The following is a 14540-nucleotide window of genomic DNA, read 5'->3' on the forward strand; positions in this document are numbered from 1 at the left end:
CTCCTCCACCACCACTGTGTTCACACCCACACCTCCTCCACTGTGTTCACACCCACCACCTCCTCCACCACCACTGTGTTCACACCCACCACCTCCTCCACTGTGTTCATACCCACCACCTCCTCCTTCACCGGGATCACACCACCCCCTCCATCTCCACAGGGATCACACCCACCTCCTCCACCACCACCAGTCTTTTCCCTGTGGCCAACACTTTGTGCCTGGTTCTCACCCACAGGGTTTTAGTCCTCCCACCTTGGTGTCACTGTGCCTGTCACTCTCCCACTTCCATCCTTACTGCCACCATCTCCACCATGAATAAACAAACGTTTATTGAGCGCCAACGGCCCTGATCTCTACAAAGTACAGAAGGCCCACCCTAGCCAGGGCTAGCAGGTCAGGGCTTGGCTGCAGTATCCCTGCGTGAGCTTCAGCCCCGGTGGGGGTCCCACTGTGGGTAGCATCCTGCCACACCATTTTCCTGAGGAGAGCAATAAATAAGGCACCAGAGGACCAGGGGGCTGAGCCCTGCAAGTAGAGGGGCTCTGAGGGCTTAGATGACTCCATGGGAGTGAACAGGTGGCCAGGAGTCCCATCCCCCATACGGGGAGGGGCAGAGCTGAAGGCAGAAGCCTTAGTGGAGACCAGAGGGTCCTGGGGCCTCCCAGAGCATCCACAGGCCCTCACCTCTGGGGTCACAAGTGGGTTTGGGAAGACAGGGGACAAATGCAGAAATGCAGGCGGACAGTAGACAGGAGCAAGGCCAAGCCTGGGCCTGGGAACAGCCCCTAGAGTGGAGCATCCTCTGTCCTCCACTTGGGGGTATAACCCTGCTGGTGGCCATCACAGTTGGGGTTCCCGAGATTGTCCAGGGGTACCACCACCTCGTCTGGGCTAGTGTTCTTGTTCAGCTCCACCACGCGGGGCACCACTGAGGACCAGCGATCTAGACAGAGAATACAGAGAGTGAAAGGGCTTATGGACAGCTTGTGCAAGCGTTGAGCACCTCTGAGTACTGGGCACCCTGCAGGAAGGAGAGTATTATCATGTGCATTTTACAGAGGTGAAAATGGATTTAGAGTGGTCAAGATACCTGCCCAGGAGCACACAGCAATACATGGAGGAACAAAGATTGAAGACTGGGTCAGAATGCCTTGGGGCATGCCCTCTACAGCCCAGCCCCCCCAAAGCCACACTCACCCCTGCGGAGGCGCCCCACAGTGTGCGAGAAGCCGTAGTACTGGTAGACCTCGCTCTTGCCTGGATCCTCATTAATAATGCCCAGGTTTTGGTTCCAGTGAGACCAGTTCACCTCGTCCACCCTGGCAGAGAGAAGCAGTTTGGGGGGAGCCTGCTGTTGCATGAATAATAAAAACCCAGAGACAGATATTGGGGTTCAACCTGAAGACCAGGAAAGCAAAGCAGCCAGCCACTAGAGAGCTCTTACCTCTCTTACCTCTGTGAAATCTTCAGGCTGAAAAGAGAGCGAGTTCCTGTCTTATCCCGACTTATATTTCTCTCTAGTGCTGGGATTAGAGGTGTGGGCCAGCACTGCCTGGCCTGTATGGCTGACTAGAGAGGCTAGCTTTGCACTCTGATCTTCAGGCAAGCTTTATTTGTTAGATCATAAACAAAATATCACTATAGCCTGCAAATACTGTTTCCTGTCACCAACCCCGTGTCACCTCCCTGATCTAGCACTTCCCAGCATGCCCCCCCCAGTCCCTTTCTAGCCCATAGCCCTATCACCTGTATCTGCAGGGCTGGGCAGCTGTCACCAGTTTCCCAGACTCCTCAGCACTCACACACCATAGCCCCCAATTTCCCCTCCTCTGCTCCTGTGGCGTCTATTGCCACAGGAAATTGCTTGTCCTGGCAATTTCTAAAAATATAAGTGGAACCATAGACCTCGTGGCCTTTTACATCTGGCTTCTTCCACTTAGGAAGTGGTTCTCAACCTGTGGGTCTTGACCTCTTTGGGGGTCACATATCAAATATCCACATTATGATTCATAACAGTAGCAAAATTACAGTTATGAAGTAGCAAGGAAAATAGTTTTATGGTTGGGTCAGCACGACATGAGGAACTGTACTAAAGGGTGGCAGCGTCAGGAAGGTTGACAACCACTGATTTAGCACTGCTTTTAAGGTTCATCCATGCTGTGGCATGGATTAGAACCTCAGTCTTTTTAACGGCTAAATAATATTCCTGTGTATGGATATACCATACTCTCTCTATTCATTCCTTACTTGCAAACATTGACACAGTTTCCTCCTTTTACTAGGACATCGGTAAAGTCTGGTGATAGTCTCTTGGAACAAACTGGCCCAGTGTAAGTTGTGTGTTTCGAAGTTATTTCTTGTTACTTTCCCCACAGCCTCTATTTGTGGAGCAATGGCTCCATATGAGACCCAGCAAGGGAGGTGCATTTGCAGTTACTATAAGCTGACGATGTGGGGTTCCTCTTCTGAAGATTACAAAACTGGTCAGAGTTCCAGTTCTAGACCTCTGGAGGGGTGCTGTTACACCCCATTCCACAGATGAGCAAAGTGACAGGGCCTCACTCCCAGAGGCGTGCTAGCCTCTGTGCTGGCTGGTAAGCCCTTGTCACAGAATACCTTACCTTCTAACTGAGTAAAGGCATCAGGAATATGGGTTATCTGATGAGTTGGGGGTCCCAAGCCCCCAAGCTGATGCTCCCTCAACCTCCCCATTTCAGACACAACACAACCTCAGCCACAGGCAGCAGACAGAACATAATGCACCCGGATGAGCCCCTTCCATTTCCGCCAGCCCCCCAGGGGGGCATGGAACCTCTGGGCATTCGAACATCCCAACAGGATGCCAGCTGGAAGTTCTAGGTGCCCAAGGGAGGCAGTGCCCCATTGTGCCCACCTCACAAGTTCTAGGTACCCAAGGAGGTGGTGCCCCACTGTGCCCACCTCACAAATTGTAGGTACCCAAGGAGGTGGTGCCCCATTGTGTCCACCTCACAAGTTCTAGGTGCCCAAGGAGGTGGTGCCCCACTGTGTCCACCTCACAGTCGAATGAACTTAGGCTGAGAGACCAAGCCCCCCCTGAAGGACTGAATTCTAGAACCTCAGAGCCTCAGGTTGCAATGGGTTGGAAACCCAGAAGCACATGGCAGGAGCCCGTCCCTCTGGAGCCGGTCCCTCTGGGACCAGTCCCTCTAGGGCCATCTCTCCCAGCCTCACCTGAAGCACCATCTGCGATCTGGAGTGCCGTCTGAGCTCTTGCCCACAGTCACCATCTCTCCGGAGCGGAATGCCTTCCTCAGGAACACGGGGAAGGAACGCTCAATATCCAGGATGGTGGTGGCCCACTGCCGGAGGAAGGACACGGGTGTGTGGGTAAACTGCCCCAGCAGGCACCTGGTTTACAGCAACCATGAGCCAAATAAACTCCTTTTTTCTTTAGGACAGACCTCATGTAGCCCAAGCTAGCCTCAAACTTCCTGTGTAGCTAAGGCTGGCCTTCACCTCCCAAATTCTGGGAGGCATGCACCACCGTGCATGATTTTAAACAACGGTTCTTTGTTGTTGTTTTGGAGACAGGGTTTCTCTGTGTGGCCCTGGCTGTCCCGGAACTTGCTCTGTAGACCAGGCTGGCCTCTGACTCAGAGATCCGCCTACCTGTCTGCAGGATTAAAGGCATTGCCACCATTGCCCAGCTGAAACAATAGCTCTTCTGAATGGCTGAGCTAGGTGGGCAGAGCGCCAGCCTCAGGCGCCTCCTGCCTTGAACACCTCCATAAACCCACTTTCCCAGAGGACCCTGTGGGAGAACAGAGCAAAGAGACCCAGGGCAGAGTGGCCAGGACCATGTCCATGTCACAGCAGCAGTGGCTGCTCTCTGGGGTCTGAGGAGTAGCAGGGACCTCTCCTGTAGGTGCGGTACCTCCTGCTCACCCTAGACTGCCAGGCAGGGAGGAGGGCTGCCATGGCCTGGGTCCCAGACCTTCACAGAAGGGACCAGGAGCTGAGGCTTAAGGGGGTGGGGGAGTTGCTTCACTTTTACATGAAAATAAGGTGGTCTAGGGAGACCTGGGCTCAGAGAAGCGGCCACATGGGAAAGCTAGGAGCAGAGCCATATGGAGTCTCTCACACTTAGACCCGAAGGGTGACCGGGTTGGGGGTGACCTTAATAGTCACTGTGAATTTCCAGGTTTGTGGATGTGCATGGCCCTGGAGTCCCTGATTTCCAGAATCCCAAAGAACCCTGGCAGAGAACAGCTCTCCTGCCACAGGCTTTTACATCTCTGAGCAGTGGGCCAGGATTTTCATGTGAGTGAAGAAAAGCCCCCAGGAGAATGCTGAGTCCTCCACAAGGGGGCGCCATGACCACTTTGTTCGTGCGGATGGGGTGCGGCCACAAGTGTGCCAAGGCATGAACGCATGTCAGGTCAAAGGACCTACGGTGCTGCATTGGCTCCCATCTTGTTTGAGACAGGGTCTCGTGTCTGCTGTCTGCATCCCAGGCTAGCTTGCCTGCCTCCAGGGATTTTCCCATCCCAGCCTCCCATCTTGCCATGGAAGCACAGGATTATAGTGCTCCCATACTCAGCTTTACAAAATGGGTGGGGGAATCTGAACTCAGGTCCTTTAGTTTGTTGTACGGCAAACACTTTACCCTGAGCTATCTTTTGAATCAAGGCTCGGCAGAGACTCAGCACAAGCCCGTTAAAATGCCCCTGCTGTCTGCTGTGGCTTCGATGTATCCCTCAGGAGTTCCTATGTTGATGGGGTTTGATTCGGTGCAGTCAACAATTAGGATCAGATGTGGCCTAGGCACAGCCCCCATGAGGCAGTACGGGAAGACAGACTCAAGCTGTGAGACCAGCAGCTCTGTCTCATGAGCCAAGCTGCCCACCACAGCAGGATGGCACTCTTGGCAGATACAGCACCATTCTTGAACTTCCCGGCCTCCAAAACCATGAGCCAAATGAACCTTTATAAGTGGTTCTGCTTCGGGGATTTATGTCACAGTGACTGAAAATGGAAGGCACTCTCTGAGCATGCCCTGTGCTGGCAGACATCGTGACATCATGCTGAATGAAGCCAGCTGGGTCCTCTGAGCTGGACCACAGTTGCAATGGAGACAATTAAACTGAGGGAAAAAAAAACGAAGCAATTCTAAGACAGGTGCAGCGGCCCTACCTGCCTGTGCATGCATGGGAGGTGAGGAACATCCATGCATGTCTCACCTGCAGCCTCCAGATGTGCTTGCTCTCCTTGGACACCTGGCCCACCGTCTCACCCATGAGGGCGATCAGCATGTTTAACAGAAGCACAAAGGTGAGGATGATGTATGTGACCAGCAGGAGGATGAAGACCACGGGGTACTTGGCACTGCTCAGCATCTCCAAGTCGCCCATGCCAATGGTGAGTTTGAAGAGGTCCAGCAGGAAGGCACTGAAGGTCTCGCTGTCGCGGCATGCGGGGTATGTGGGCACCGTGCAGTTGCTCTGGTCCTCGTCACACACCTTCATGTTGGTGCACGGATTCAGGAGGGTGACCAGGGCTGTGGGAGGGACACACAGGGCTGAGAGGGGATTCCCACCGGAGAGATGGGAGGGGAGAGCACTAGCGTCAGGTCAGCCAGTAGGAAGCCAAGTCAGCAAGCACACGTGGAGCCTCGGGGGCACCTCTGCTCACCCCCAAACTCTCTGAGGAGTTGGGGATTTCAGAATGGAGGCTGGAGCTGCCCGTCCTTCATCATTTTCTCTCGGGGCACATGTGGCGACTTCTGGAGACAGGATCGTCCGTAGTTGCAAGAGATGGGAGGGTGACTATGCTGGCATTAAGCAGTGGAGTCAGGGATGCAGCTACATCCTACGGTGCCTAGGATACAAGGTGGCCCTACCCCATCTGTCCCTAGAAGCCCTGTGCAGCCTGTCACTTGCAGATTTGGAAGCACTCCTAGGGACAGACTCCACACAGGCCCGTCTTTCCCCCCCATGCCATCCAAGGCTGGTCACACTGTCTCACTGTCCCAGAGGCTCTGTGTGGGTCCTTATGCCTGCACATATCCCAAGTTGTTCTTGGTGCCATCTTTACCTGCTAAGACAAGATGGAGCTCTGGAGGTTTAGCAGCAACCAGCTATGCTACACTTAAGCCAGCCAGGGCAGGGAAGCTGCAGCCCTGCATTCACCAGGCTGTAAGAAGCCACACTGCCTTCATCTCAAGCATGTGGCCAACACTCTGCAACTCACAGACCAAAGCAATCAAACTGTATAGCCGGATGCTCAAACAGTGTGTGTGAAGGGTTCTGAGACCTGATCTAGGCACAACAGAAAAAAACCACTCTGTGATCCATTAGCAATGTCTGCTTTGGGCACAAACACGAGTAGCATGAGAATGTGTGCTGTTTGTGCCATAGTCTACCCTAACCTGACCTCTCAGTTTCAGCTCTAGTTTGCTCACAGAGGTAGCCACTTCTGTAGTTACTGGCTCTAAGAAATGTTTTCATTACACTCATTTATTTGGCTGTGCCTATGTTGGGGGGCAGGGCATCCACACGCCATGGCACACATGGGGGTGAGAGAACGACGGCTGGAAGTCAAGTGCTCCCTTCCACTCTGTGGGTCCATGGATCAAACTCAGGTCATCAGGCATGACAGCCCCTTTGCCCACAGAGACATCTCGCTGGCCCTGCATTTTGTAGTTTTTGAACACATGTAGCTTATGTGGCTTCTCTGGCCTGAGACTGCTCATCTGTACTGGGATGATGAAGGCTTTTGCTGATAGGGGAGAATGCAGCTTGGCTGACCTTGGCCACACATGGGGATCTCAAGCAGGGACACCTCTTGTCCTCGTCTATGATGGTTTCCCTTATAGGCCTACTCACCCACACCCTCACACCCCTACACTCACCTGAAGCATAGCCGATCATGAAGAGCAGGTAGACCAGCAGGAACCGGAAGAGATCTTTGAAGAGGATCTAACAGAGGAGGGATGGGATGATGTAGAGGAAAGGGCACACACAGGGTTCTCAACCCTCCACTCCCCTGTCCCACCTCTTTCTCCAAACCCCACTCTCTCCTGGCCTAGGCTGGAGCAGGCCCAGTGTCCCCCAGTGCCCGTCCTCAGGTCTATGAGCCACAGAACAGGCACGCTGTGACTGCAGAGGGTCCCTGCCCAAACCTTCTGGATCATGATGCTGTAGGTGCCCGTCAGCTTCAGCCCTCGGGTGAAGTAGAGGGCATTCATCCAGCCCAGAGTCAGAGCAAAGACCATCACAGCCAGGTAGGCCTCGATCCCAGCCAGGTAGAGGGCTGCAGAGACGACCACCAACACGGAGTAGATGAAGCTACAGGGCAGTGGAGGTGGAGAGAAACAGAAACGGGGAAGGGACAATGAGACTGGGGGGGGAGCTCATTCTCAAGCCCTTCGGGGCACTGAGAAGTCCCAATGGCTTCAAGACCCCAACAGAGCACAGGGGTACCTGACATCTTGGCATTCAGTCAACCATACAGCTTGATTTTTCTTCCCTGAGACAGGGTCTTTCTATTATGTCGCCCTGGCTGTCCTGGAACTCACTCTATAGACCAGGCTGGCCTAGAACTCCCTGAGATCTGCCTGCCTCTGCCTCTGCCTCTGCCTCCTGAGTGCTGGAATTAAAGGCATGAAACACCACCATCTGGCTTGAGACACTGGTTCTGGGGTCCTATAAGACCCCAAAGTCATGTCTTTGGAATTGTTAATAAAGATTCAGAGGGCTGAAGCGATGGCTCAGGGGTTAAGAGCACATACTGTTCTTATAGAGGACCCGAGTTTCATTCCCAGCACCTAGATCAGGCAGCTCACACTGCCTTTAACTCCAGCTCCAGGTGATCTGGTGCCCTTCTGACTCCTGTGTGTGTATGTGTGCATATATGCACATTAATGCACACGTGTGTGTCCATGTGTGCACACACAAAATAATTATAAGAAAATGATTTTTAAAAAAAAGATTGATTGATTGATCCCAAGTTCTGTGGATATTTCATGGCTAAATGTTATTGTTTTCTAATTCTAAAGGAAATGGAAAAGATACAGCACACATACAGTGATCTCCATATGCTATGACTGGGGCAGACATCACTAATCAAGTGCAACACTTCTCCCTACTAAAAAGAGACAGTATTACAATTCTTAACACCAGCAGACACTAGCATTCAATTACTGGAATAAGAGGTCAAAATGCTTTCTCTGCATGGTATAGTAAAGCCCTGGTCTTGCCCAGCCTTTTGAATATGGCCATTCTGCTGGACAAATCACTCCTAATAGTGTCACCTCTCCCCACTATGTGGATGACCATCCTCACCCAGAAGCTTCTGCCCTGGCAGCTCTACTCACTAGAGCAACTGGAAGGAGCCATCAACAAAGAGAGAATTCACTCCAGGGCATTTCTTCATGAACAAGTCTTTGATCTGGAAGAGAAGAAACAGCCAGTGACAGGAGTAGAGCCAGAAGGAATGAGGGGAGGAAGAGGAAGAGATAGCAGAGAAGGAGACAGAGTGAAGGAAAGAGGCCATGGGCTCAGCTGCTGAAGCAGGAAAGAGAGAAAAGAGAACCTAGGTTGGAGAAGGAGGGAGAGGAGGAGGGAAAGGAGGAGGGAGAGGAGGAGAGAGGAGGGAGAGGAGGGAGAAAGGGGGAGAAGAGGAGGGGGAAAGGAGGAGGGAAAGGAGGAGAGAGAAGAGGAGGGAGAGGAGGAGAGGGAAGAGGAGGGAGAGGAGAGGGATGAGGAGGAGGGAGGAGAGGACAGAGGGAAAGGAGGACTGGGCAGGCAGATGGCCCTGGGCCAAGCACTCACACTGGTGAAGAAGAACAGGACTCCCGTGAAGAGTGTGATGATCTCACCAGCCAGCCTCAGGTAATCCACCGTGGTACGGTAAGGGTAGGGTGGCTGGGGGCAGGGTGCAGAAGGTCCTCATCTGCTCTCAACATCTGGCCCCATCCAGAAGCTCCCCCACCCCAAACATCTGGGTCCTCAGCATCTTCCCCTCCCATCTCCCCCAGAGTCCCCTCCAGGCTCAGAGCCACCTCAGTGCCTGGACATCTTCCTCCCCACCCCAAGCCTTCTTCAGTCCCCTCCACAGAGGCTTGTCCTGGGCGGCTCCTGCCCGTCGGCCCCCGAGCCAGCACTCACCGTGCCTTCCAGTGGCTGGTAGTAGGCCGTGAGGGTGAAGATGACCATGGCGCTCAGGTAGGAGACCACGTTGATGTAGAAGGACACGGCCCCGAACTTGCGCCACTTGTCCCTCAGCAGTTCGTTGATGGGCTCCACAGCCAGCATCTCATGGCGGTTCTGTGAAAGGCGGAGGCGGCATGGCTGCCTTTCTAGGCTGGGGATTCAGGCAGGCTCACCACAGCACGGCTTTCCTCCATCCTCACCTTCACCCTAATCCATTCTCCAGCTACAGGAAATCCGGTAGCCTCAGCACTCAGGTTCTGCACAGTCTGCCTCAACTTACCCTTCCTTCATATTCTATAGCACCACAGAACCAGACATTCCTTAAAAAACGTCTATCCCCAGCCCCTGATCCTGGCCTCCCTCCCAGCCCCGGCACCCACCTCAATCTTGCTGTTGTAGACGAGGATCTCCAGCACAGACACCTCCTCCCCGCATGTATCCAGGGAGGACAGGTCATAGAGAGAAGAATACACAGGCCCGTAGGCCCAGTCCTTGAACTTGCGGGACAGGTGTCGCGTGTCCTCATCTGTCACCTCCCGCCGGATAATGTGCTGAAAAACCTACAGAGGGGACATTTGCTCTCAGACAGACTGATGACTGGTAGAGACATGCATGATAGATTGACTGACATGTATGATAGGTGATAAATAGATGATTGATACACAGATTCATGATAGATAGATAATAGATAGGTAGATAAATAGCTGATAGATTCATAATAGATAGATGGTAGACTGACATTTGATGGGGACATAGATGATAGCTAAACATATAGAAGACAGATGATTGGTATATACAGACATAGATGTTAAACATGATAGACGATGATTGATAGATTGACAGGTGGTAGATGATAGATAAGATTGGCAGGTGATAGATGATTGATAGAGACATAGATGACTGTGGTGGTTTGAAAAGAAATGGCTCCCAAAGGCAGTGTCACTACTAGGAGGCATGGCTTTGTGAGAGTAAGTATGGCCTTGTTGAAGGAAGTGTCACTGTGGGGGCGGGCTTTAAAGACTCATGCATGCTCAAGCCATGCCCAATGATACAGATCACTTCCTGTTGCCTGCAAGTAAAGATGTAGGAACTCGGTTACCTCTCCAGCACTGTGTCTGCCTGCACGCCACCATGTCACACTGTGAGGACAAGGAACAAAACTTCTGAAGATGTAAGCCACCTAACTAAATGCCTTCCTTTTCAAAAGTTGCTGTGGTCATGGTGTCTCTTCACAGCAATACAAACCCTAACTGAGAGAATGGTGGAGAGATGACTGATAAATCATGATGGATAGACATACAGAAAGATAAATGGCTGATAAACTGAGACATAGGTAATAAATGATAGAGACAAATGATAGCTAGATAATAGACAGATGATCAATAGAGACATAGATAATAGATGATTGATGACAGATAAGTAAGTAGGTAGTTAAGTAGATAGATAGATAGGTAGATGGACAGACAGACAGATTTTCAATGCTGGGGTAGAACCCCGCACCTTGCATGTGCTAGACAAGGCTTCTACCACTGAGAGGCAGCCTCCCTAAGTTACTCAAGTTGTCCTTGAACTTGTTCTGTACTGAGGCTGGTCTTGAACTTCCAATTCTTCTGCCACACCCTCCCAAGTCACAGGAGTTTCAGGTTGCCCCGTGGTTAGTCCTATCCGGTTTCCTGAGCACTTGTCACCCCCTCAGTTCTTCACTAAAAGCTGCATGTGTCTCACCTCTTTGAACTGTCATAGCAACACTCCACCAGAAAAGGAAACTGAGGCACACAGAGGGCAGGGTGGAGTGGGGCCTGAGCCTCCCCCCCCCCCGGGAAGCACTGAAAACCACAGCTTGGTTACTAACTGCAAGCTACTCTGACTTGGCTCTCAATCAGGGCAATGGGGCCTCCCAAGGGACAGTCCGGCAGTATCTATAGACAATCTGACTGTCACAGTGCATGGCAGGGGTGCTAATGGTATCAGCGGGTCAACGCCAGGACGACCCACAACACACAGAGGGTACAGACCAACCTCACACACAGCACCCACAGTACCAAGGCTAGCACACACAGCACCCACAGTGCTGAGGCTAGGAATCTCTCCAGGGCACTATGAGAGGAGAGGGCCCAGCTGAAGGAGGCAGCATGCCAGAGGCTGGGACTCAATTTACATCAGTGACTTATCCTGCCTAGCAGGGCTGGGGCAAGGAGCAACCAGTGGGGATGACTTAGTGGGTCTAGATAAAGCTGAGGAGCCTGAGTGGATGTTAGGGAGCCATATCAACTTCTGGAGATGCCATGCCTACTTCCTGGAGTGGGCCTGCAGAGATGCATATGGGGGTCATAAATGCCAGGAGTAGCCCCAGGGGGAGCTGGGCCCACTCACTCCAATCTTGCCCGTCTTGGCAGCCATCATGAGGGGAGAAAGGCCATCATTGTTGAGCACGGTCTCCAGGTTGCTGTCAGGGAAGAGGCGGGAACACTTGAGAAGCAAGAGGTCATACATCTTGGTGACAAACTTGGTGTTCTCGCGGGTGTTGTCGGCGATGGCCACCAATGCGTGCAACACCGTGTTGCCTCGCGAGTCCTGACGCCTCATGTCTGCTTTCTTGTGCGGGTTCTCCGTTAAGTAGTTGACTATGTGTGGCTGGTTGGTGCAGGCTGCCAGGGACAAGGGCAGCTCCCCTGGGGCAAGGAAACTGGGGGTCAATGCAGGGGACCACGCTAGGGATGGGGACAGATGCCACCACCTGCTTCACACAACTGTGTGGGCCTGGGGCTTCTCATGGTGGCTGCAGGAGAGGCAGGGGTTGGCTATCTGGGGACATGGCCCATGCAATCTGAAAGCTGTGTGGGTCTGGACTCCGGGTAGCAGGATTTTTGTGGAATTTTGGCTCTGAGTCTCATGTCATGTGTGGCGTTAGCAGGGTGATGTTCAGAGTATTTCATTGGTTTAATTGTGGCAACAAGGTGGCAGTCTGGACTGTGACATCCCACTCGTCGTATAGTGTTAGTCAGACCAAAAGGTGCTTGCTAATATGCTGGTACTGACAGTCTGCCACAATCCTACAGCTATGGACAGGAAAACTGAGTTTCATGCAGTTAGTCATGTGCCCAGGGGGAAGCAAGGTGAGGATTTGAACCCAGGTCCTGTCTGAACACTCTGCAGAGTTCCCACTCTGAGGCATGGCCTGGGGGATGTATACCACAGGGTGGGCCAGGACCTGTGGTAGCTCAGCTCTGAGTGTGTGGAGAGTCACCAGGGCTGCAGACACCAACCTGTCCCGTCTCCCGCCCTTAGTCTCCACTCCTCACCAAAGTAGAAGTAGCCACCCTCATCCTTAGGCTGGAAGAAGCGCCCTCGGGCCTGGGCATGCACATCGGCTCCCTGGGCCACCAGCAGCTCCACGTAGTGTTTGCAGCGCCGTTCAATAGCGATATGCAGGGAGGTCTGACCTGGGGAGAAAGGAAGCCAGGCTCTGGCATGGCAGGGGTCCGGCCACGCCTGCTGAGGGCTACGGAGTGGACTACCAGGTGTGGAAACTGGGCTAGGGACCTCAAGGCCAAGCCTTGGCCAGCAATCATGGAAAGGCTGTCGTGGGATTTGGGGTGCATGACGGCCAGTGCTTGCTGTATGCTAAAGCAGACTTTTAGGATCACAGGAAAAATGATCTGTGTTGGACTTCCCACAGGTCAGGAAACCCTGATTGCTCTTCGAGATGATGAAGGAGAGGGACTTGATGGGGGAGGGGGAGGGAAATGGGAGGCGATGGCGGGGAGGAGGCAGAAATCCTTAATAAATAAATAAATTTAATTTAAAAAAAAAAGAAAGAAAAATGATCTGTGGGCTCCAAGGGCAAAAACTCAGAGACACAGACTCTAATCCTGGAGGGCGAGATACCCTCTGAGCCTCAGAATTTTGACTGCTCGCTGTAAGATGCACGATCTTTGTGGGTTCTATCAGAGTCCAGCAGGAATGTAAGCTTCTCAAGGGCCACTGATGGGGTATACTGCCTGGGAAAGATGCCCATGGCATAGTGGGGGGAAAAGGGAATGCCCACCCAGCCACTGGGTTAGCCAAATCAACCCTGGAGGTCAGAGCAGGGTTAGCCGGCCCGCTTACCCCTGCACCCATGAACTTCACAGACTTTGCTGACATTTTGCAATCTTAGCAAATGTCAGCTTTTGTTCCTAGGCTCTCCGAATCGGGGAGCAGGGAACTTATGCACATGACACCTTTGCCTCCTGGAACCTCTGGCTCAACATGGTGCGCCGTGGAGCCTCCAGTGGCCTAGGTGTCCAACCCCATAGCCTCTAGGGTTCAGTTTCCTAGGTCATGGGCATCAGATAGCAATGGGGTACTGCATCCCAGAGATTCAGACTCTCTCAATCCCTCAATCTGAAATTCAGAATAGCGAAGGGCAAGGGGCTGGCTGCTGCCCCTCACTAGTCATTCCCTTGTCCGTTCAGTGACCCACCTCGGTAGTAGATATCCCTGAAGGGCGAGTTGATGAACTCGCGCATGTTGCCGGTCTGCTCTGCGATGTCCAGCAACACTGGGATGGTGTCATTGCGGCCATTGCTCAGGTTCAGCAGCGCCTTGGGCAGACAGGTCTTCCCCGTGGATGGCTCTGGGGGTGGGGGGGCAGGAAATGGCTCAGAGCCCGGCTGTGAATCTAGGGCAGGGGCAGGATCCTGGGCCTAGCTGTCCTATGTCTCTGAGATGCCTTCTGCCTGCTTGATGAGGACACAGTGCCCATCTCTCATGGCACTCAGGGTGCCCATGAACTTACAGAAATAGATACACACTGACACAGAGGAGGCCACAGCCTATAGACTGGCGTGTACTTAATGTTATTTGGGGAGATTTCTCCTTGACGCAGAGTCTCATTATGAAGCCCAGGCTGGTCTTGAACACTCCTTCTTGCCTCAGCTTCCAGAGTGCTGGATTACAGGTGTGTGCCACTATACCCTGCACTTGAGGGAAGTTTTTAATTTTTTTATATTATGCATATGGGTGTGCTGCCTGCATGTATGTCTGTGCACCATGTACATGCAGTGCCCATGGATGGTCGAAGCAGGCATCAGAGTTCCTAAAACTGAAGTTACAGATGGTTGTGAGGCACCATGTGGGTGCTGGGAACTGAACCCAGGTCCTCGGCAAGAGCAGCAAGTGCTCTAACCACTGAGCCATCTCTCCAGTCCACAGAGGGAATGTTGGAAAGGGAATTGAAAACAGAGAGCTAAAGACTAACCAGGTGCAGGCGGTGGTGGCGCACACCTTTAATCCCAGCACTCGGGAGGCAGAGGCAGGCGGATCTCTGTGAGTTTGAGACCAGCCTGGTCTACAAGAGCT

The 14540-nt window shown here is 52.7% G+C and overlaps 1 protein-coding gene across 1 annotated transcript in view; it reads right to left on the reverse strand.

The window, feature by feature from the left end:
* Nucleotides 1-676: 676 nt before the first annotated feature.
* Nucleotides 677-14540, reverse strand: part of Trpv4 (transient receptor potential cation channel subfamily V member 4) — a 38219-nt gene continuing 24355 nt past the window's right edge. The window contains exons 4-16 of the mRNA XM_005344266.2: nt 13663-13815; nt 12500-12640; nt 11571-11869; nt 9578-9757; nt 9153-9311; nt 8817-8909; nt 8360-8433; nt 7166-7331; nt 6896-6962; nt 5226-5542; nt 3217-3344; nt 1201-1322; nt 677-946 (exon numbers count right to left, since the gene is read on the reverse strand). Of these exons, the coding sequence (XP_005344323.1) occupies nt 789-946; nt 1201-1322; nt 3217-3344; nt 5226-5542; nt 6896-6962; nt 7166-7331; nt 8360-8433; nt 8817-8909; nt 9153-9311; nt 9578-9757; nt 11571-11869; nt 12500-12640; nt 13663-13815 (2057 nt within the window). The 3' untranslated portion in view covers nt 677-788. The remainder of the gene's footprint in view (nt 947-1200; nt 1323-3216; nt 3345-5225; nt 5543-6895; nt 6963-7165; nt 7332-8359; nt 8434-8816; nt 8910-9152; nt 9312-9577; nt 9758-11570; nt 11870-12499; nt 12641-13662; nt 13816-14540) is intronic.

Source organism: Microtus ochrogaster, chromosome 2 (assembly GCF_000317375.1).
Source record: "Microtus ochrogaster isolate Prairie Vole_2 chromosome 2, MicOch1.0, whole genome shotgun sequence".
NCBI classification, from domain to species: Eukaryota; Metazoa; Chordata; class Mammalia; order Rodentia; family Cricetidae; genus Microtus; species Microtus ochrogaster.